Below are 23,272 nucleotides of genomic sequence, written 5' to 3' on the forward strand. Positions count from 1 at the left end.
CTAATCAAGTGATTCTTGCAGATTATGTATCCAGTGTTCAGAATATAGAGCAGCACATCAAAGATAAATGTCAGAATAAAATAACACAGTCGCTCAATGAAGCAATATTACTTTATACTGATTAATGAAGCACTAGCTTCCTCCCTTGTTTATTTTCAAGTTCTCTAAATGAGTAAGGTCCTTTTGGGAAATGAAAATGCTTACATTGAAGGGGTTATACATAGCACAGATGTAACCCACCTTGCAAATCCTAAGACTGAAAATAAGGAGGTTTTTTTGACAGACTCCTTACATACCTCCCTCCCCAACCCCTCTCTCTATTTCTTTCTTTCTTTCCAGAGGGTCTTACTATGCTGCCCTGGCTGCAGTGCAGTAGCTTTCACAGGTACAATCATACCTCACTGTAGCCTGGAACACCTGGGCTCAAGTGATCCTCCTGCCTTGGCCTCCTAAGTAGCTAGGACTACCAATGAATGTCACCATACCTGGCCTTAGATACCCCCTGTAACCTGAAACTCACTCCTTATAAAAGACATTGAATGTGGAAGTCTTTGTAGATGTTAAGGGCACTGCCCAGTTCCTGTCTTTGAATTCTTGGGCCAACAACAGAAAGGTTACTCCTAAGGCCCCAGATCATCCCTGCTATGATCTGCAGGGGTGAACAGCTGCCCTTCTATAGGCCAAGAGGCCCACATTGTTCTAAAAGACATGACCTCTGTCCTCTGCTGGCCCTGGATGATCCCCCAAGATGTGTTTCTGTCAGCACCCCTACTCCTGGACCTTGCGCTCTACATGAGCTCCAGGGATGACCATGGAGCTCCTGAGGAGTGGGGTCTGAGTCAGGGATGATGGAGAGCTCACTCCCCTTCCTCTGACCTCAGCCCCTGCTCATGCAGCCCGAGATCCATTAGTTCTGAGCAGCCATAGTTAAGTGCCTAACAGATTCAAAGTCCCTTCACAACTGAGTTTTTGACACATGAACCTCAGCCTAACACATGTTCATGCCATTGGTTTTGCAAAATGAGTACGTTTTATTTCAGTAATTTCTACCATTCTATCAAGTTCTCTTCAGATACTGATTCTATCAGCCAGCATGTCTTTCCCACATTTTTGTTACATCTAACAACTTGATTGCTGTGGCAGTCATGTGTGCAACCAATCCAAATACCAACAGGACTAAGGACTGCAGACTGGAGATGGAGACCACAGCCCCCACTAGAAGCCCATCCTTCTATAAGCAACACAGATGCCCCTGCTATAAGCCCAGAAGCCCATCTCCTCCACTCACAGGCCTCACTTGCAGACATGATGTGACTGACTGTGATCCGCCTCCACTAGGCTGTGAGCTTCAGAAGGGCAGGAACCAGGCAGCTCTGCCAATCACTGTGCACTCAGCACCCAGCAAAGGGTGGCACAGAGCAGATGCTCAGGAAGTGTGTTTGTAAGAAAGGGAGCAGCCAGAGAAAAGAAGAGAGGCAGGCATAAAGAAAATAAAAATACCAAAGAAGAAAAAAATACTTTAAGGAAGGAAACCCAAAAGAAAAGAAAATATAGAGTTAATCAGCAGTTATAATCATCCCATGTTAGTAACCCCATGTAACTGTCATCCAACCTAAAATGCTCTGAGCCTTCCACAGGGTGCCGTGCTAGACAGGGATTTGTTGAAATTCAGGTCCCCTGTGAAGACACCATTCCCTCACTTTTCTGTGTTGCAAACCTGCAAAAGCCAACAGAGTCATGTTAATTATACTTCAGTAAAAAATCAATCCAACTAGGCTGAGCATGGTGGCTCATGCCTATAATCCCAGCATTTTGAGAAGCTGATGTAGGAGAGAGAACTTGAGCCCAGGCATTTGAGACCAGCCTGGGCAACACAAAGACCCCATCTCTATTAAAAAAAAAAAATTAGCCAGCCATAGTGGCATGTGCCCCTGGTCCCAGCTACTCAGAGGACTGGTGTAGGAGGATCACTTGAGCCTGGGAGATCAAAGTTGCAGTGAGCCATGATTATGCCACTGCACTCCAACCCGGGTGACAAAGTGAGACTCTCCCTCAAAAATACCCCAAATCAATTCGTCTAAAAGACTTAGGAGTTTCTGTTGGTGTGTCTTGTTCATGGGGAAGTTTTGCTAGCTTGGCCCTTCTCCATTTGCCATCTGGAATCCACTGCAGTGCCGTGGCATCCAGTGCTATCAATCGCACAGGAATGTGTATTTTTGGAGTACTTTCACATCTCATCACCCCACTGATGAAAGGGAGGTGGCCTGCCTCTTTCCTTTCCTGTCCTAAGGAATCTTTCGTGTGCTCCAATTCCTTGACTTCTGTGGCAGTCAGCTCAGTGGCTAAGCCCATTAGTTTTCCAGGTACCTTGGGAGGTACAGTTCATCTGGGCTGTGATACCTGAGCTAATTTAGAACGAGCTCTTTCTGAAGCCAGTCCATCCCCTCTTAACCACATGAGCTCTGCTTGCCCAGCTGAAGCAGTTTCATGCCTCTTGAGTCCCATGCAAAGAGACCACCTCACTGCTGCCCTGAGATACTGTAAGACCCTGTTTTTCGTTTTGTTCTGTTTTCTTTTCTTTTTGATGGAGCCTCGCTCTGTTGCCCAGGCTGAAGTGCAGTGGCGCAATCTCAGCTCACTGCAACCTCCGCCTCCCAGGTTCAAGTAATTCTCCTGCCTCAGCCTCCTGAATAGCTGGAATTACAGGCACGTGCCACCATACCTGGCTAATTTTTGTATTTTTAGTAGAGACCTGTTTTTACCATGTTGGTCAGGCTGGTCTCGAACTCCTGACCTCATGATTCACCCACCTCAGCCTTCCAAAGTGCTGGGATTACAGGCGTAAGCCACTGCGCTGGGCCGCCCGTGTTGTTATAATTACCTTTTTTCTGGGTTTGCTTTGGGGAGATGGGGCAGAGGGAAATTCCAATCGATCCTATAGGGGTGATTAAGGCTAAGGAGCCCAACAGTTCTGTGAGCTTCAGGTCTTCTATGCCTCAGTTTCTTCATGTATGAAACCAGGGTATTAATGAAATCCACCTCATAGTGCTGTTGGGTTATATCCAGGCACACACCTGTAATTCCAGCTACTCAGAACTGAGGCGGGAGAATGGCTTGAGGCCAGGAGTTTGAGATCAGACTGGGCAACATAGCAAGACCAGGTCTCTAAAAAATAAAAGTAGTTTAAAAAAGAAAAGCACCTAGAACTGCCCAACACTGAGGAAATATTCAGTCATGATTAGGTGCTGTTAGCAGTGACCAGGCTCTCCAAGCATCTTACTCCAGGCCACAGTGTCATTTCTTGATCAGGGTTCATGGATAATTTTATACTTCTGAGACCTCCTGTTTGTGCCCTCTGGCCTTTCAACATGCTCCCCTATTGCATTCGTCTTTAGGCTGCTGTGTCTGTGTCCCCAGAACTCTACCTTGGAGCCTCATCCCTTTTCAGAGTCTCAGAAAGCCACATCTCAGTCTGTCCCTGTCCTGGAATCTGCTTTCCTGAAGTTGGGTAAACATCAGCCTCTGACCAGGACACCCACACTTGGTTTCCTACAAATCCTACTGTAGGCCATCCTTCCCTGTTGACTTGACACCCTGCAGAAGGGCAGATGCTGCCTGCCCAGAATTAAGAAACATGAGTTTGCTTCCCTTCAGCTAGGACCCCCTTGCCAGAGAGAACTGGGCCCAAAGGCAGGGGCGCCTGTCCTCAGCTTCCTTGTCCTCCTGAGAGACCAAGTGTTCTGCCACGCAGGCATGACCAACCAGACAACTGCTCTCAGCTAAGCAGGACCTTAAAGAGCACAGCACCTCCCATCATCTGGGGACACTGCTCAAGTTGCTGTTATGTTGAAGTGTGATCTGCCTGCTCTTAAATGACACCCTGTATCACAGGTGGAACCAACCTGCCAACCTGGCAAAGTCACCTACCCGAGGCCCTCGGATGGACTGGCCCTGAGCTCTTGTGACCAGGACCCTCCAGGTCCTATGCTCTGGCTGTTAAACATACATAGCTTTAAACAAAATGATAACGATCCTTAGGAGGACTGGCACTCCATTAAGAACCATCACTATCTAAACACAAGTACACAGTATAACTCCACTCCTATTGATTCATTTTGTCCTCACAGCCCAGGCAGAAAGGCCTCAAAGGCTTCAATGAGAAATAGCCCTGGAGATGAGCAGTGGCATGCCCAAGTTTTCAGCTGTCAGTTGCAGACCAGGGGCAAAGCCCAGCTCAACACAAAGTCCACAGCTCTGGACTTGCTGCCACTGAAGGGGCATATACCTCAAAGAATTTGAAAGCAGGTACTCAGGTATTTTCTCACCATGTTCATAGAAGCATTACTCACAATGGCCAAAAAGTGGAAACAACCCAAGTGTCTGTTGATGGATGAATGGGTAAACAGAATATGGTCTATCCATCCACACAATGGAGCACTATTCAGCTTTAAAAGGGAAGGTAATTCAGACCCTTGCTACAACATGGATGAACCTTGAAAGCATCAGGCTAAGAAAAAAGTGACAAAAGCCAGTCATAAAAAAACAAATATTACATGAGTCCACATATATGAGGTACCCAGAGTAGTCATTCACAGAGACAGGAAATAGAATGGTGGGTGCCAAAGGCTAGGAGAGGGTGAAGGGGAGTTAATGTTCTCACAATGCAGAGCTTCAGTTTGGAAAGATGAACAAGTTCTGTGGATGGTGGTGATGGCTGCAAGAGCATGCTTGATGCTACCCGACTGAGCACTTAAAAACGGTTAAGATATTTGCTCTTGGTAAATTTTGTTACATATATGTAATCAAAATTAAAAAAAAAAAAGGAGGGAAGCATCTGCCATGAGGGCAGAGCCAGTGACACACCTGCAATTTTCCCTTGCCTGATCTTCTGCACCTTGTAGTGAACAGAGGTTCCCACCATCAGGTAGATGTCATAGGCCGGGTTCAGAAGGATGTTCTCCAAAATCAGCAGCCTGACTTCTGCAGGGCGTACATTCTTGGCATAAAGAGAAGGTGGATAAAGTGAGGTGTGGACAGGGAATGGAGGAGTGGCGGAGGAAACAAGAGAAAGAGAGCTGTTTTAAACATAGGAATAGGGAAGTTAAAAGCAAAGAAACAAGAGTCATTCCCAAATCCTTACTTTCAGACCCCGGAGGTCCCAGGGGAGTTCCGTAAGGACAGCAGACACCAAAAGCATTACCCAGACTGAGCCCTCACACTAGCTGTACATTGCGTGTGGTTTAACTCTATGTACAACATGATTAAATGGGATTAAAAGAGGGGAGCCAGGGCAAACTTTAGGGATACTATGGCCACCAGGAGCTCAAGTTTTCTCCCCACAAAAGGTCCAGGGATCTTGAGAAGCACTAGGCCAATGTAAAAAGCAGGAGATGCGCATGTGCTGTGATGAGCCCTCAGCGGCTATTCCTTGGCCCCTTCCCCTGCCCACCTCTCACCCCCAACCTGTGACCACCTCCCTCCTCAGGAAAACCTGTGAGCAACTTCCCGATGGGAGAAAGATCACGAGGTGCCCTATCGAGTGCACCCCCAGGTACTGGATTCTCCAGAGGCCTGCACCTTTCATTGACTTTGGCTGTTTGATGGAGCTGTACATTGTAGAAAAGTGACAGCAAAGCAAACGATTCTTGTCCACAGAAACTCAAAAACATTTTCTCTGCTGGAGGCACAGCTGACTGCCCTCCTGTGGGTGTGGGCATTCTGCATTTTTGTGAGTTCAGTTCAGCGTACTTGGTGGACTGTGGCTACTCTTTGGATTCTCCTTTAAGCCTGCTGTCACATCTGACGGGTTCCTCATTTAACAACTAGTTAATAATATCTTCGGTGTGTTCAAAAGAGACAAGCCTATCAGGTACCACCATGGGCAGGGCTCTATGGTGGATGCTTTCCAGCACACAAGCAGGGAAGGCCGCTGAATGTCTGTGGCCAGGACAGCCAAGTCTGCCTTCCAGCTTAGCGGTGGAGCTATACCCCATCCCAGCCCTGGGCCCTATGCAGGAGCAAACTGTCTCCAAATATTAACTGCAGAGTCTTGCAGGATTAGCCCCTATAACATGGCATGTCCCTATGTTTCCAAAACCTTCCGGGACTCTCCAATGCAGCAAACCCACTAGAGAGTGAATCAGAAGAGGATTTCTCTGTTTGCCACTTTATAAAATTAAATGGCAGGCCAAGAACCACAGCGCTCCTGCCTATGCACCAGGCACTACTAGGCAAACAAAAAGATCTCCAGGTTACAGCTCAAAATGAGGCACATGTGGGGTGGACATTAGCCCACAGGGAAAAGGAAGGAACCAGGACGTTAGATAGACCAACTCCTCACTCTCCTTTCCTCTGGACACCCCCACTGCTTACCCGGAGAATCGGATGCTGGTGAGGCCAGGAAGACATGGGATTGGCTGGGGCAGAGTTGAGGAGATCTACACATGGGATCCCTGGGCCACCAGTCTCAGGGCTCCAATGGGGGCACAGGAGAGACAGCACAGAAAACACCCAGGAGCCTGGGTTTTGTCAAAGCCCCAAGTGCTTGGGAGTGCCCCAATACCAGCTCAGTGGGGGCGCCAGTTGGAAATAGGTGAGTTACTGAGAACCTCCTGCTCTTGGACCTCCCTAGAAACTGAAAATGAGTGGGCCGGGCATGGTGGCTCACGTCTGTAATCCCAGCACTTTGGGAGGCTGAGGCAGGTGAATCACGAGGTCAGGAGATCAAGACCATCCTGGCCAACATGGTGAAACCTCATCTCTACTAAAAATACAAAAACTGGCCGGGTGTGGTGGCTTACGCCTATAATCGCAGCACTTTGGGAGGCTGAGGCGGGTAGATCATGAAGTCAAGAGATCAAGACCATCATGGCCAACATGGTAAAACTGCATCTCTACTAAAAATGCAAAAATTAGCTGGGCATAGTGGTATGTGCCTGTAGTCCCAGCTACTCGGAGGTTGAGGCAGGAGAATCGCTTGAACCCGGGAGGCAGAGGTTGCAGTGAGCCAAAATCACACCACTGCACTCCAGCCTGGCAACAGGGTGAGACTCAGTCTCAAAAAAAAAAAAAAAAATTAGCTGGGCATGGTGGTGCGTGTCTGTAATCCCAGTTGCTCAGGGAGCTGAGGCAGGAGAATCACTTGAACCAGGAGTCGGAGGTTGCAGTGACTCAAGATCATGCCATTGCACTCCAGCCTGGCAACAAAGTAAGACTCCATCTCAAAAAAAAAGGAAAAAAGGAACTGAGAATGAGCAAATGCTTTGCACCTCTACAGATGCTTTCTGGGGCCTCAATCAACTTTCTTTGTAAGCTGAAGCTCAAACAAACCAAACCAAACCAAACACATAAAAATATGAACCCACATCCTAAAATCATGGAACAGTGTCTCACTTCCACTATTCAATGTGTCTGTGGGGGTGAGCAGGTGTCATCAGCCTGATTCCACCCCAGGAAGCCCATTGCCTCCCAGTGCCCCAGGCCCACCTTGTAGACAGCCTCCTGGATTCGAGCCTTGAGCTTAGAGCTCCCGGTCTTCATCCCAGACACCAGGATGGTGTCCCCTTGCTTGGCAGCCTTTTCCATCTCTGAGATATAAGAAGGAGGGATGTACGTAGACTCCAAGAAAGTGAGAATTCTGGAAAAGGAGCATGTTGTCAAAGTTCATTGATCAAACTCCAACACGAGATTCATCAGACTCTACCAAAGCATTCCCTATCAGTACCTCCCACTGGGGCTGATGCAGAAATAAGGGGTGGCACCCTAGTCAGGGCTGGGGCTGCCTAGAGACATGTCCCTGCAGCTTCCTACATCAGAACTACCAAAGTCCCTGTGAAAATGCAGATTCTTGGCCACTGGCCCAGGCTTTATCTGCAAGATGCCTAGGAATCTGCATTTTATCCACATGCACACGTGATATAAACACTGACACGCAAGATCAGCCGTTGAGTCCACATGGGAACAGCAAGGCCAGGAGAGGAGGCAGCAGGCCCAAGAGCACAGCCCAGCTGCAGCGGGGCCAGCAGCACCCTCGCCTCCCCCAGGCTGCCTGCTCCTGTCCCACCTCCCCGGCCTAGTGCCCAGCTCTGGGGAACGATTCTCCATGGCTGGTCCCCTAGCCCAGGGAACCGGACAGCACCACGTCTAACTACCCCTGGATCCCAGCTTGGGGAAATGTTGCGGATGTGGTGGAGCCTGGAGTGTGGGCTGCTGGACAGGCCTGGCTTCAGGGATCCTTCCCATGCAGCCTCCCACTTCAGCCTGCGTTTACAAACAAGCCAACTGTTCCCCTGCAAAAGAAAAATCTGCCAATGCTGGGCCATGCCATGATTTATTTCCTCTCCTGGTTACTCTAGGCGTCACATGTCAAATTGACTACAAATCCAGGACAGTCCAACTCCAATCTGTCTTGGCATATGGGATTTCCGTTAGCATTTGGCTCAGGTGCAGAGCTACCTGGAAGTTCAAGAGGCCTAACGTGCTGGGCAACGGGGCTGTTAGAAGGGGACAGGGAATCAGTATCCCCTCAACACCCAGCGCACGCCAGGCCCAGAGAGGGGCCCTGACTAGATCAACCTGCTGAGCTGCACAGTGGCCCTCATAGGCGGCAAGAGATCCCCTCCGGCTGTGTTTCCCAGGGCAGAAGGCTGAGGCTCGGGTGGGTAATGTTCCCTGACCAAGACCACAGCCAAAAAGCCAGGACTGGAATCCAAGTTTCTGACTCCCCTGCCCATGGTCATGGTTTTCAAAACACCAGAAACCACAGAGCTGGTCCAGAAGGCTCTGCCTCCAGGAGGGCAACTTGCTTGGCTCACAAAGGCATCAGGATGTAAAGATGTCTGCCTGAGTCACTGTGAGCTGAGCCCTGGACCACCACATCCCCAACATCCCCTCCGGCCTAGACCTGGACTCTAATGGCATAACGAGAGACCAGACAGTAAACTCCCCAACAAAGGACTTAGCATTATGAAGGAGTGAGAGAGGTACTTCCCCAGATCAGAAGCAAGTACAAGAACAGAGTGTCGATTCTGAGATATTCTGGCCAAAGACACAACATTCGGACCCTGGCCGTGAGGGAACAGCAGATGAACCCAAAACAAGGGCTGCTCTAAAGATAACTAGACTGTCCTCTTCACAAGCATCGTGGTGTCCAAAGTCAAAGCCCAGGAGACTTTCCCAGGCTGATAGAGACTAAGGGAAACAGAACACATGTGGCAGGTGACTCGGGGCTGCAATTTTTCTTTTTGCTGATAAGGATAAAACTGGGACAAGTAACCAAACTCAAGTGAGGTCTGAAGATGGTCAGCATCAATGTTCGTTTTCTAGCACCATGACTGCATGGTGGCTGTGCAGGACAATGTCCTTGATGGTTGTAAAGCACATGAAAATCATCAGGGTGACGGGACATGAGGCTGGCAATAGGCTCTCAGGTGAGTGAGGGAAATCACTTTTTGGACTGCATTGGCAGGTTTTCTACAGGCCTAAAGTTGCTGCAAAAAGAGACTCATTCAAAAGAGAAAAACATTCAAAAACAACTTTTAAAAAGGGACCATGCTTTTAAAAAATCACATAGCAAAACATGAGGAAAGCAGCACAGTTGCAAATACAAGCTCAGACCTGGGGCCTGCACCAGCACCAGCCAAGGACCCGTGTGGCTCTCCTCCTGCCCTGACCCACACGTGGCAGCACAGTGAGCCACTGACAGGAGACTAGAGCATCTCAAGAACTGAACCGCTCATTTTTTAACTACAAATAAATAGCCCTGGGGCCCATGACTCCCACGGCTGGTCTCTCCCATGGAGACAGTGAAGATCCACGGATCTGAGTTCAAACTCCAGCTCTGCCCTTCCTGAGCTCAGACAAGCAAATCGGCCTCTCCAAGTCTCAGCCTTTGGGAACACTCGATGGAGAGCACAGTTGTGTGCAAGCTCACATGGCAGCCAGGAGGATGACACAGGTCAAGACATTTAAGGCGTCCACCTCAAAACAAGTCTGGCTACACTGCCATATGGGGGACTTAACCCTGTTCCACCTAAGGCTGGCACACACAGCTGGCCCATGCGCCAGCCAAAACCTGGCTACCCTTTAACTAGCCTCCCAGAACTGCAGCCTGGGGCTACCCACACTTCCCCTGCACCCTGAGACAGCCATGTGTGTCTCATTTCTCCAGCTGGACGTCCCAAGCCTCTGACAACTTCCCACACGACACTCTCTGTGGGCTGCAGAAGCATCCAGGCTCCCGCACAATAGTATAAGTGAACCTTCCTCCTTAATCAGACACTTGGAATGTTGCAGGCATCCTGAGAATCTCCCAGGCTCCACACTGATTAAGATGAAAGCCCCTGGCCAGTGTGGACCTCACAGACATCCCGCTTCCCGCTTCCCTTCAAAGGGGGTCAGGCCTGACAGAGGCACCCCTTACCGCAGTGCATTGTGAGAGTCTGAGAACCTGTCCGCCTCGGAGTCCTTCACAATTGTCCACTCAAAGACCAGTCCGGCCAGGGTGCTGAAGGTGTTCCCTGTAAGAGCAGACGTGGGGGCAGATAGGCATGGAGTTAATTCCCCAGGGCTGAGGGAGGTGGGATAGGAGCTTCTGCCCCACACAGGAACGACACTCCACATCACCCACCACCAGGCAAGTGTCATGACCTGCATGTCAGGAGGGAAAACTGAGGCTGAAAGGAATGAAGACCTTCACAATCATGTGATCACTGGGGCAAGGCCAGGATTTGAACCCAGGGCTGTCAGGTGAAAGCTTGTGCTCTTCCTGCTGTGACTCCCTGCCTTTGACTGCAAGACCAGCTCAGTGCAGTGCTTAACACTGCTGCCCCACACGTCTGTGAGCATTCCAGAGTTTAGGAGGCTGCTCAGAAACCTGGGCCATTTGCTTCTGCTCACCACCTCCTGATAGTAAACTCCTCTCCCTCCCTGTGCAGGAGCAGGGATCCAGGGAGGAGGGGCATTACCCCAACTGTCTAGGGTCACACGACTCTTGTCTCTTTACGGGGGCCACATAGGTCCTTAGCCAGTGCTGGTGCAGGCTCCAGGTCTGAGCTTGTATTCACAACTGTGCTGCTTTCCTCATGATCTGCTACGTGATTTTTTAAAAGCACGGTCCCTTTTTAAAAGTGGAGGGCCAGGCCTAGCCAGCCTTAGCTCTAATGTCCTGGCTTGCTGCCTGGAAGCCTTCTGACCTGTCCTTTCCAATCAAGAAACAGATGCCACTTGGAAACCTAGTTCTTACCTTCCCTTGAAAGGCTGAAGATCCTGCCACTTCGACCTCATTCCCTGAGGGCCAGAAGCTGCTCGCCCTCTCTAGAAGGGGCCATGCCACACTATCTGCCAGCCCCTGATACCCCACACTATCTGCCAGCCCCTGATACCCCACACCTGTTCCACATCCCTCATCCACATTCCCTTTCTAACCAGCTCCCAATACAGGGTATCTGGGGGACAAGAAATGCTGTTTCTACAGTGCAAAGTGCAAGGTATTTAGAGTTGGACAGGCTTGGGGTCCTGCTTCTCTTCACCCCTATCCCTGGCCCCATGAAGTCTCAAGTCTCACATGAAACATTGCTTAGTGACATGTCTACAGTTCACAACAGCCCGCTTATGGATGGAGGTGGGGAAGGGCCTGCTGAGGAGTAAGGAGGCAGGGAAAGCTCTCAAGAAACTTCTGCCCAAAGTTTTGCTTTTTCCACCCAAAAAAAAGCTGTCAGTACTACTATGTGCAACAGACAGAGCCCTTGACTTTGAAGCCTCACAGCCAAGTTTAGATAGTAACCATGAAAGCCAGCAGTCCGGTTTCCAGATGATCTACCTCCCCTGTCCTGCAGGATGGCTGCAGGAAAATGTTAAGCAATTCAACTTAACAAACATTTACCTGATGCCAGCTGGGCAAAGTCCAGTGTCAGACACAAAAGGGTCCAGAAGAATGAACTGATCTCAGTCCTCCAAGCGCTGACCTCAAAAAGCCACAGTAGAAAATGTCTGGCACCCCAGGGTCAGTGAAGGGGCCACTCAAAAGCTGAGGGAAAGTGAAGGGAGGAACAAGTCCCACCTTGGGCAGCCAAGGAGGACTTCCTGGAGGAGAGCACACCTGAGAGGCAATGCCAGAGGAAGCATGGCTTCTGAAAGCAGAGTTCAGGAGGGGAAGGTGCTTCAGGCAGAAGAGACAGCATAAGGAAAGGTGAGGCAGGGCATCTTTGGAGACCCTGAGCTAGTCCAGTTCTGCTCATGCAAGAGGCATGAGTGGCCCAGGAAATAGCTGTGAGAACACTGACTGGAGGCAGGCACTCTACAGGCAGCTTCTGGCCAAAAAGGCAGATCCCAGCCACTTGGGAGGGCCCCCAATGCCCAGGAAAATGCAGCAGCAGGAGACAGCCCGTGCATCCAGGTGGAAAAGAGCTCAGGCAACAGTCAGGCATCCTGGATCCCAGCCCCTGCTTGGCCACCCATGAGCTGTGTGACTGTGGGCAAGTTACTGAGGCTGAACCTCAGCTTCCTTGTCTATACAGTGGGCATCAGACCATTTATAAGCACAATAAGACACTGTACTTACAAAGGGAACAAGACACTGCCTGGCATCTATGGGCAGCCAGGGTGCCACTGTTTGTTGAGCAATTATCTTTCTTGACATTCATCAATCTGATAAGGCACATCATTTCTGGGACTGACAGACACTCAAAGGTTCTAAAGGTCAAGTTCATCTTCACAGAGGAGACTTCTGACCATAAAAGAGTTTGCAGGCTCAGAAAAAAGGCAAAAGGGCCTGGCGCGATGGCTCACACCTGTAATCCCAACACTTTGGGAGGCCAGGGCAGGCAGATCACAAGGTCAGGCGATCAAGACCATCCTGGCCAACATGGTGAAACCTGTTTCTACTAAAAATGCAAAAATTAGCTAGCCATGGTGGCAGATGCCTGTAATCCCAACTATTAGGGAGGCTGAGGCAGGAGAATTGCTTGAACCTCGGAGGCAGAGGTTGCAGTGAGCCCAGATTGTGCCACTGCACTCCAGCCTGGTGACAGAGCAAGACTCACATCTCAAAAAAAAAGAAGAAAGAAAAAGAAAAAAGGCAAAAGAAATGATGAAGGTACTCATCAAAGTATGAGGACCCAGTAGAAAGCATGACACCCTCACAGTGGATGAGGACAAGGAAGGGAGTTAACCATTTCCTTGCTGCAAAGGTGGGGCTTTGACATGGGCTGTTGGTGAATGACTCAGTCTGTGGAGAATAGATGACGTCCTACTCTGGAACTGGCCGCAGGGGCCATCAACCCTTCAGGAGTGCAGGGAGTGTGAAAGGAAACCATCCAGGCCTCTGGGCACCCTCCTGGCATAACACTGACCTGGGAAGGCCTGGGCAGGCATCTCCCCAATCCCAACATCCCCACCACCTGCCTGGGGAGGACAGATGCACATTCAAGCAAAAAGTGACTTAAAGGGGGTTTAACTAGAACTACAAGGATGAACAATAGCAGGTTCTGACCAGGATGTGGAGATCACGGCACCTTCACACACTTCCCCCAGGAATCTGAAACACGGCAGCCACTTGCGAAACCTCCTGGCAGCTCCCAAACAGTTAAGCACAGTTATCCTATGCCCCGACAATTCCATTCCTACCCGAGACCGGAAAACCCATGTCTACATGTGAATGCTCACAGCAGCATTATTCATAACCGCCAAATGTGAAAACAACCTAAGAGTCCATCAATGGATGAGCAGAGAAACAAACACGGTTGACCCCTGCAATGGAATGTCATTCAGCCACAAAAAGAATGAAACACGGGCCAGGTGAAGTGGCTCGTGCTTGTAATCCCAGCACTTTGGGAGGCCTAGGTGGGTGGATCATTTGAGGTCAAGAGATCGAGACCAGCCTGGCCAACATGGTAAAACCCTGTCTCTATTAAAAATACAAAAATGAGCCGGGCATGGTGGCATGCACCTTAGTCCCAGTTACTCAGGAGGCTGAGGCAAGAGAATTGCTTGAATCCAGGAGGCGGAGGCTGCAGTGAGCCGAGATGGCACCATTGCACTCCAGCCTGGTAAACTGTCTCAAAAAAAAAAAAAGAATTAAGTATGCAGACACACTTAAGAACACAGATGAACTTTGAAAACGTGCTCAGTGAGAGAAGCCAGTCACAAAAGACTGTATGTATGGTTGTATACTGCTGCACACACACACTGTGATTCTATTCACATGAAATGTCCAGAACAGCCAAATGCAAAGACAGAAAGCAGATTCAAGGTCATCAGGGGCTGGAGAGAGAAGAGAATGGGGAGTGACTGTAATGAGTGTGGGACTTCCTTTTGGGGTGATGAAAATGTTCTGAAATTAGACAATGGTGATGTTTGCACAATTGTGTGAATCTACAAAAAACACTGAATTGTACACTTGAAACAGGTAAAATTTCATGAGATATAAATCTCAATACAATTAAAACATCTCTTTTTAAATGACTTAAGGGAAGAAACAACAGAGTAGTCAAAAGTAAGGGTTGGCAAACTACGGCCCCTGGGCCAAATCTGCCCCTCTATTTTTATAAACAAAGCTTTATTAGAACACAGCCACATTAGAACACATTAGATAGAATAATGTGCCCACTCATTTTCATATCATCTAAGGCTGTGCCTGTGTCTCTGTGTCTGAGATTCTGGGGGCAGCGGCTAGGTCCTTCTTTCCCTATAGCAGCCCTGGTGCCTGAACAATGTCTAGTTTGCAGAAAGTGCTGAGAAACACCCCCTGGCTTACTGAGTAAGACATGCAAGACAACACTTTACATATTTCTCACTAAGTCCTTACGGTCCCCAGGACAAGCATCGTTATCTCAATCTCACAGGTCAGATGGCAGTGTCAGAGGTTAAGGGCCTTATCTGATGAATGAGTAAGTGTGGGAAGAAGGGGTCTGCTAGTGTTTTAAACAGTGGTTTGGCCTCTGAGACATTTGGTCATGTCTGGGCCATTTTTGATTGTCATGGCTTGGGAGATACTACTATCATCTAGTAGGTAGAGGCCTGGGATGCTGCTGAACACCCTATAATGCACTGACAGCCCCCATCACAAACAATTATTCAACCCCAAATGTCAATCAATACTATCTAGGCTAAGAATCCTGATCTACAATTTTTTTTCAAAAAGAGGAGCTAGAGTTCTCAGAAAAGGTTTCAAAGACAAGGTGAGCCTTGGTTTGAACTTGGTTTTGGGGTAGATCATCTGAAAGACATCTTTTGCCTTATTTTCTCCGACAAGAATTTTTTTTTTTTTTTTTTGATACAGAGTTTTGCTGTTGTTACCCAGACTGGAGTGCAATGGCACGATCTCGGCTCACCGCAACCTCCGCCTTCTGGGTTCAAGCAATTCTCCTGCCTCAGCCTCCCGAACAGCTGGCTGGGATTAAAGTGATGGGATAATAGGCAAGAATTTTAACCTACAAAGTTTTCCTTACGTGGTCGGGCACAGTGGCTCATGCTTATAATTCCAGCATTTTGGGAGGCTGAGGCGGGTGGATCACCTGAGGTCAGAAGTTTGAGACCAGCCTGGCCAACATTGTGAAGGCTTGTCTCTACTAAAAATACAAAAAAAAAAAATTAGCTGGGCATGGTGGCAGGCACCTGTAATCCCAGCTACTCAGGAGGCTGAGGCAGGAGAATCACTTGAACCCGGGCGGCAGAGGTTGCAGTGAGCCAAGAGGCACCATTGCACTCCAGCCTGAGCAACAAGAGCAAGAGTCCATCTCAAAAAAAAAAAAGTTTCCCTTACTTCCTTTAAGAGATCACCTAGAAGAATCCCAGCCTGGAACAAGCCCATATTTGACTCCAGCGAGGTGAAGATGTGAGGGCAGTGCCCTGGGCCAGGGTGTAGATGTAATCTGATCCACACACATGCTCAGCAGTCTGGACCAGGAAGCCACCACCAGCCCTAAGAGCCAGAGCAGGCAGCATGGCCCCAGACAGCCTCTCCCAGCTTCCCATTGCTGCCAAGAATGGTAGCTTCCTCAAGATGTGCTGCCCCAAGGAACGGCACCATGACAGACAGGGTCTGGCTCCAGGGTCACAGAGTCACAGCTCAGAGCACATAGGCCCTGCTGCAGGGGTTCCTGAGTGCCAGTAGTGACCATGACTTGATGCCACTTAGGGCTTGAGGTCCACCTCAGAGGTGGTTTTTGCCTCTTCAGCATCTCCCCCCACACCAACTTCAGCTGCCTAATGGGAGCTGCCCTCTAGAGGATCTGCAGGGCTGGACATCAGTGGAGAGGAGAATGCAGAGAAGCCAGGGTCATGGTGGGGGGACAATCCACCATGGGCTGCAGAGGACAAACAGGCAGGGGGACATCCTCACCCTCAGAGTCCAGGGCCTGGATCTTCAGCTCCAGCGGGGAGTCCTCCAGGTAGAGCTCACGGGTGGTGGAAACAATCTGGATGCCATGGATGAGGTCCACGATGGCGTCACAGCGCAGGACCTGGCCTGTGGCTGGAGAGACCCCAGGGAGGGTCAGCACCAAAGACAGTCCCCACCCCGGCTCTACCTCCAAGCCTTGCAGTTTTTCACTCTGGCAAAAACCCTACCACCAACTTTACCCTCAGAAGCCAAGCAGCTGCCTTGCACACAGCCCCACTGAAAGTTAACAGGGACTTCCAAAAAGGAAAGGCTGTGGGGGCCTTGTTACCACCCACTCTGGCCTTTCCAGCAGGGCACCAGCATTTAAACCTGTGGGCAAAGAAAACTCCAGGAAAACTTTGTTTTGTTCAGGGTGTGACCATTCAGTGAAGTGACAAGGATTACAGTATTATGAGTTCCCATCCCAAAATCGAGAGCCCTGTCCCTTCCCTGAGATTAGGGATTACGCTGGTGGTTTTCGATTTTCACATATGCTGGTGTTTTTTTTTTAGACGGAGTTTCACGCTTGTTACCCAGGCTGGAGTGCAATGGCGTGATCTTGGCTCACCGCAACCTCCGCCTCCTGGGTTCAGGCAATTCTCCTGCCTCAGCCTCCTGAGTAGCTGGGATTACAGGCACGCGCCACCATGCCCAGCTAATTTTTTGTATTTTTAGTAGAGACGGGGTTTCACCATGTTGACCAGGATGGTCTCGATCTCTTGACCTCGTGATCCACCCACCTCGGCCTCCCAAAGTGCTGGGATTACAGGCTTGAGCCACTGTGCCCGGCCTGCTGATAGTCTTTTATGTAAGACTATCAACTATAGTACAGAAGGGGCTGGGGGGCACGCCCAGAGTTTTTTTTACTTGCTCCATAAATAAGGTATGTAAATGGCATTATCTGGAGAACCCTCAAGTGTAAGGACAGCAGCAAGAGATACAAAATTATCCTGACCATTCTCCAGACATCATATAAAAATACTTGTGAACTTTAGTGTTGTTTTCTTGCACAGCAATACAGTCCCATGTACCAAAAGCATTAAAAATATTCAAGTTTGGCCAGGCACAGTGGTTCACACCTATAATCCCAACACTTTGGGAGGCCAAGCCAGGCGAAACACTTGAGGTTAGGAGTTCAAGGCCAGCCTGGCCAACATGATGAAACCCCATTTTTAATAAAAATACAAGAAAAATCATTAGGGCATGGTGGGACACACCTGTAATGCCAGCTATGGGAGGCTGAGGCAGAAGAATTGCTTGAACCTGGGAGGCAGAGGTAACAGGGAGCCAAGATCACACCACTGCACTCCAGCCTGGGTAACAGACCAAGACTCCATATCAAAAAATAAAAATAAAAATATTCAAGGCTGTGACCCAGTAAAACTGGGAATTTAAGAAATAACATAAAAGAACTCTAATTTGTTCTCTATATAAAACCATTTATTTTTATATGTAACACTGAAACAAACATCTGAAAACACTCTAAATGCCCAATACAAGGAAATGCTTATAGGACAACCTCCTATTAAGATTATTATTTGGGCCAGGTGTGGTAGCTCACACATGTAATCCCACCACTGTGGGAGGCCAAGGGAGGAGGGTTGCTTGAGCCCAGGAGTTTGAAACCAGCCTGTACAACATAGGGAGACTACCATCTCTTAAAAAAAAAAAAAGAAGAAGAAAAGAAAAAGAAAGAAAAATTGGCCAGGAAACATAGCGAGACTCCATCTTCACAAAAAATTTTAAAAATTAGCTGGGTATGGTGGCATGCCCAGCTATTAAATACTTGGGAGGCTGGGGCAGGAGGACTGCTTGAGTCCAGGAGGTTGAGGCTGCAGTGAGCAGTGTTAAAGCCACTGCACTTCAGCCTGGGTGACAGGGTAAGACACTGTCTCAAAACAACAAAAACAGAATATTATTCAGCATTAAAAATCATTGTATGGGCTAGGCGCCATGGCTCACACCTGTAATCCCAGCACTTTGGGAGGCCGAGGTGGGTGGATCACAAGGTCAGAAGTTCAAGACCAGCCTTACTAACTTAGTGAAACAATGTCTCTATGAAAAACACAAAAATTAGCTGGGTGTGGTGATGCCTGCCTGTAGTCCCACCTACTCAGGAGGCTGAGGCAGAAGAAATGCTTGAACCCCGTAGGTGGAGGTTGCAGTGAGCAGAGATCGCACCACTGCATTCCAGCCTGGATGACAGAGTGAGACTCTGTCTCAAAAAAAAAAAAAAAAAATCATTGTATGGTAAAATGGAATGTCCTATAGTAGGGAAAAGCATGATAGAATATCACATTGTTGCTGTCAAACTATTTTACAACCAATATAATAAATTAGATATAGGGAAGAAAAAGGAGTGATTTCATAGATAGGACAACTGTCATTGTAATGAGTTGGTATCAATTAAGAGTTATTTAGGTAACAAGTAATAATTTAGAAATTTAGCAAGCCAGCCTCCACAAAAGGGGACACGGTACAAAGTGCTGGCACAAGGGCCCGGGATGGGTGTTGCCTGCTGGGTGTCTGCCTCCTGCCTGGGCATCCTGCCACTCAACAAGAGCACTGCCATGGGCTCAGGTAGCCTCTGGGGCCCTTGGTCTCAGTGGGGTGTTTTCCTGTGTCTGGCTCCCACTGGGGATCACACATAGCACTCAGTCCTTACTGATGTCCTCTGCGAAGATGATGCTGGTGAGGCGGGCAGGCTGGGTCAGGCGGGCTTGCACCACTGCCTTCTGGGAGCACTGCTGCTCATCCGGGCCCAGCGGCTCGATGCTGGCCACCTCCGGCCGGGTGGACAACCTGCAGTGGAAGAAGAAAGCCTTTACTCTGTGCAGCTGTGCTGCAAGGCACAGCAGGGTCCAGACACCATACTATGGCTCCCGTCTGGGGTGCTGTCCTGGACCCAAAGACAGAATTGAGGTGGGCAGCCTAACACCAGCTTCAAACCTAGAGGAGACGTGGGGCCCTGCCAGGCTCCTCCAGTTAAGACCTCCACAAGCTGAGGGCCCTGGGCCCTGTGCACACAGTCCCCATGGAGCAAATCAAACAGGAGACCTCAGACCTGGAAATGAACTCAAGGTTCAACAGATGGCCACTGTCCAAGAAGATGTGGGAGTTATTCAATATCAGCAGGAAAGGGATCCTATGAGGGACTCATCACACAGGGAGACGGCACAGGCATCTTGGCCAACCTCTTGCCCAGGCCTGGCACACAGCAGGCTCTGGGCATCAGCTTCCAACCCCAACAGGTTTCACTAACCCTGAAGATCAGTACTTGTAACGATGACCACAATCATGAGCTCCCGGCGCCTGCAGAGCAGATATTATAGCCACAGTGGGGAGACAGACAGATAAACACATTCACAAATGAGCCCAGACGTCTGTAAGCCTAATTCCCCGGCAAGGATAACAGAAGGAAGAGAAATGTGTGGGGTAAGCTATTGGTGCCAGTGCCTCAGTTTCTCATCCATGGCCAAAGATAACCACCCCAGGCCCAGGTGAGAAGGGGACGAGTGGCAGAGGACAGCAGACTCCACACTGAGCATAACCAGCTAGCACGTGCTGTCTAGCACAGGGCCTCCAAAAGAATGCCACACAGGACCTGGGGTGAAGCAGGGCCATGGGAAGCAGCTGGTCATGCTGCCCTCAAAGAGTTTATAGTGTGACCAAGGCCCCAGGAGGGGCCGATAAGCAGTTTCAGCACTTGTCTCCAGAGGCCACACCCAGCACAGTACCCAATACAGAGCAGGCACTCCAGGGTCTCTGCATCCTCCCCAACTTTGCCAAAACTCACTGGAACATCCACAGCAGCAAGTACTTTGAAGGAGACTTGTCAGAAACTGCCTGGTGTCAAAAAGCAGTGGTGTGTGGATGGGCACAGTGGCTCATGCCTATAATCCCAGCACTTTGGGAGGCCAAAGTGGGCAGATCACCAGAAGTTAAGAGTTTGAGAGCAGCCTGGCCAACTTGGTGAAATCCCGCTACCAAAAATACAAAAAATTAACCAGGTGTGGTGGCGGGCACCTATAATCCCAGCTACTTGTGAGGCTGAAGCAGGAGAATCACTTGAACCTGGGAGGCAGAGATGCAGTGAGCCAAGATCACGCCATTGCACTCCAGCCTGGGCAAAAGACGGCGACTGCCTCGGGAAAAAAAAAAAAAAAAAAAAGCAGTGGTATGGAACACACCCAGGCAGACATGCCAAAGGTCTTCCCCAGGCCAGGCCTGCACAGGGGCTCCTCCAACACACCTGAGCACGCTGACCACTCCAACACTGCCTGGCCACGCTGGACTGCAGCAGGAGGACTGCAGGGGAACCTTATAGCCTGGACCACCCTACTGGAAGTTCACGGAAAATAAGCCACACCATCAGTTAAGGAAAGCAATCTACACCCCCAAGGAAGTGCATCTGTGCCCCTTCTGGATTTCTTCCAAGAAAATAGCACAGTACAGACTCCAGGAAGACAGCAAAGCAGGCACAAGTGCACAAAGGAGATGAGAAGCAGGTGCCTGTGAACATGGCCCATGCCTGCTGGAAACACTCTGTCCAACCATCCAACTGCCAACAGCGCTAGGGCCCTATAGTGTTCCTCAAAGGAACTTCCCACACACCAGCACGCAAAACACAGTGTGGAAACGAGGACAAATTAGAAAATTCATACAGGGCAGTGAAGACTAAGGAAACAACAAATCTTGGGTCCTAGATTCCATCTGGGGACAGAAAAAGGACCCCGTACTTTTTATTGAATTTTGCCATAAACCTAAAACTACTTTATTTAAAAAAAAAAAAAAAAAAAAAGCCTGCTCTACTGGATGCAGTGGCTCATGCCTGTAATCCCAACACTTTGGGAGGTTGAGGTGGGAGGATCATTTGAGCCCAAAATTTTTAGACTGGGCAACAGAGTGAGACTCCATCTCTACCAAAAGAAATGTTTTTTTTAAATTAGCCAGTTGTGGTGGCATGCACCTGTGGTTCCAACTACATGGGAGGCTGAGGTGGGAGGATCACTTGAGCCAGGAAGTCAAGGCTGCAGTGAGTTATGATTGTGTTGCTGCACTCTGCCTGAGTGACAGAATGAGACCCTGTCTCAAGCAAACAAGTAGAATAAATATGAAGAATAAAGAAAATAAAGTCTATGCGGGGGGAAAAGAATTCATCATTTTCCACTCCTGCCTTTTAAAACACCTGAGAACCGGGATCTGGGATCCTGGTCTGGCCTGTAAATCCCAGCCCCCCTCTCCCAGCCTCTGTCTTCTCAACAAAATAGAGACAACCACTGCTTTTCTCACTCCATTAACAGCAGTGTATTAGTCTCAGACACAGTTCCAATAAAACAAACAGAGCTCTTCCTATCTAAGTAAAAGATGCCTGAAATTTTCCTTACAAAACTCCCCAAGCTCTTCCCTGGGCTGCCACTGAGATGCCTGGGCAGCCTGCAGAGCCCCGCTACAGTCACCACACCTTTCATGACCATTTGGCAGGGCTATATTAAGGACCCATACAGGCCTGAGATAGCCCTGCACAACAGACATGTAACACAGGCCACGTTTTCATTTTCTGTCAAAAAGTAACAGGTGAGATTAATTTTTAATAAACCTTGTTTTTTAAAGCAGTTTTAGGTGCACAGTAAAACGGAGTGGAAAGTATAGCATTCCTATACACACCCTGCCCCACGCATACACAGCACCTCCCTCAAAATCCCCACCAGAGTGGTGCATTGGTTACAGTGGAAGAGCCTGCAGTGACCTCAGAATCACTCAGAACCCCCAGCTGACATAAGGGTGCATACTCAGTATTTCATGTCCTGGGGGTTTGGACAGATGGATAATGGTCCGCACCTACCATGACAGTATCCTTCAGAACAGTACCACTACCCTAGAAGTCCTCTGCACCCTGCCTATTTCTCTCGATTTTTAAATTCCTACTAAAAAGTCATATTTTTAAGAAAGCATGCGATTTACCCCAACACATCCTAAATATCATGCTTCTGATGTGGTACTGTGGAGCTCACAGTCACACATCTTAGTCTTTTGGGGCTGCCATGACAAAACATCACAAACAGTGCTTTTCTAACAACAGAAATGTATTGTCCACAGTTCTGGAGGCTGGCAGTCCAAGATCAGCTGGCACACTGGGTGTCTGGTGAGGGCCCACTTTCTGGTTCATGCCTGCTACCTTCCCATTGTTGTCCCATGGCAGAAGGGATGAGGGAGCTCTCTGGGGCCTCTTGTATAAGGGCACTAATCCCAACCACAAGGGCCCCACCTTCATGACCCCATCACCTCCTAAAGGCACCACCTCAGATGCCATCACCTTGGGGATGAGGTGTCAACACATGAGTCTGGGGGGACACAGTTCTCATGGTGAGTAATACCAACGCTGGCCTGGCTTCCTGGCGCAGACACAGGGCTCTCATGTACTGGGGTCCCTGTGGACACCTCCGACCTCTGCCCAGGCTCTACCTGGGAGGCGGCAAGTGCTGAGTGCTAGTGACCATCTAAGAAAGTCCCTCCTCAATGCTGACAATAGAGCCTGGGGGAGAGAGAAAGCAGCCTGTCCTGGCTTGGAAAGACTGGTTTCAGCCATTTAAGGTAGTTCCCACTCCTCAGGCCTTGTGGCCTGGGACTTGATCCCTGCATCCCCTCTCCTTCTGGCTGAGCTCTGTGCAGCAGAAGTGAGACTATCCTCCCAGTGCTCCCCACAAGCAGACTGTCCACTTCCAGCCTCCCCAGATCCTTGCTCCCCTGGGGCCAGCTCTCTCTGGGTCAGGACCCACATTGGAAGCTAGAAGCAGCCCATCCCAACACCTTCCGGAGGTTGCAGGCAGCTCAGGCTGGTTTTCCTGTGACCAGTGCAAATGTTCCTTTCAGTTATCTGACTTCCTTCCCAGG

At 49.3% G+C, this 23,272-nt stretch overlaps 1 protein-coding gene across 7 annotated transcripts in view; it reads right to left on the minus strand.

Annotated features, from left to right (window-relative positions):
- Positions 1–23,272, minus strand: part of NUP210 (nucleoporin 210) — a 143,049-nt gene that overhangs the window by 78,302 nt on the left and 41,475 nt on the right. For 5 of the 7 annotated variants that reach the window (XR_013527513.1, XM_078351693.1, XM_078351692.1 and 2 more), the window contains 5 exons: positions 19,044–19,180; positions 16,340–16,471; positions 10,421–10,517; positions 7,486–7,636; positions 4,864–4,996 (listed from right to left, as the gene is read on the minus strand). Coding sequence is in view for 4 of the 7 variants with exons in the window: in XM_078351693.1 (XP_078207819.1) it covers positions 4,864–4,996; positions 7,486–7,636; positions 10,421–10,517; positions 16,340–16,471; positions 19,044–19,180 (650 nt within the window). In the remaining 3 variants the exon portion in view is untranslated. Of the gene's footprint in view, positions 1–1,288; positions 1,718–4,863; positions 4,997–7,485; positions 7,637–10,420; positions 10,518–16,339; positions 16,472–19,043; positions 19,181–23,272 lie in introns of those variants that run through there. The other 2 variants (XM_035273726.3, XM_035273725.3) reach the window with 2 other exon arrangements.

The sequence above is a fragment of the Callithrix jacchus genome, chromosome 15, assembly GCF_049354715.1.
Source record: "Callithrix jacchus isolate 240 chromosome 15, calJac240_pri, whole genome shotgun sequence".
NCBI classification, from domain to species: Eukaryota; Metazoa; Chordata; class Mammalia; order Primates; family Cebidae; genus Callithrix; species Callithrix jacchus.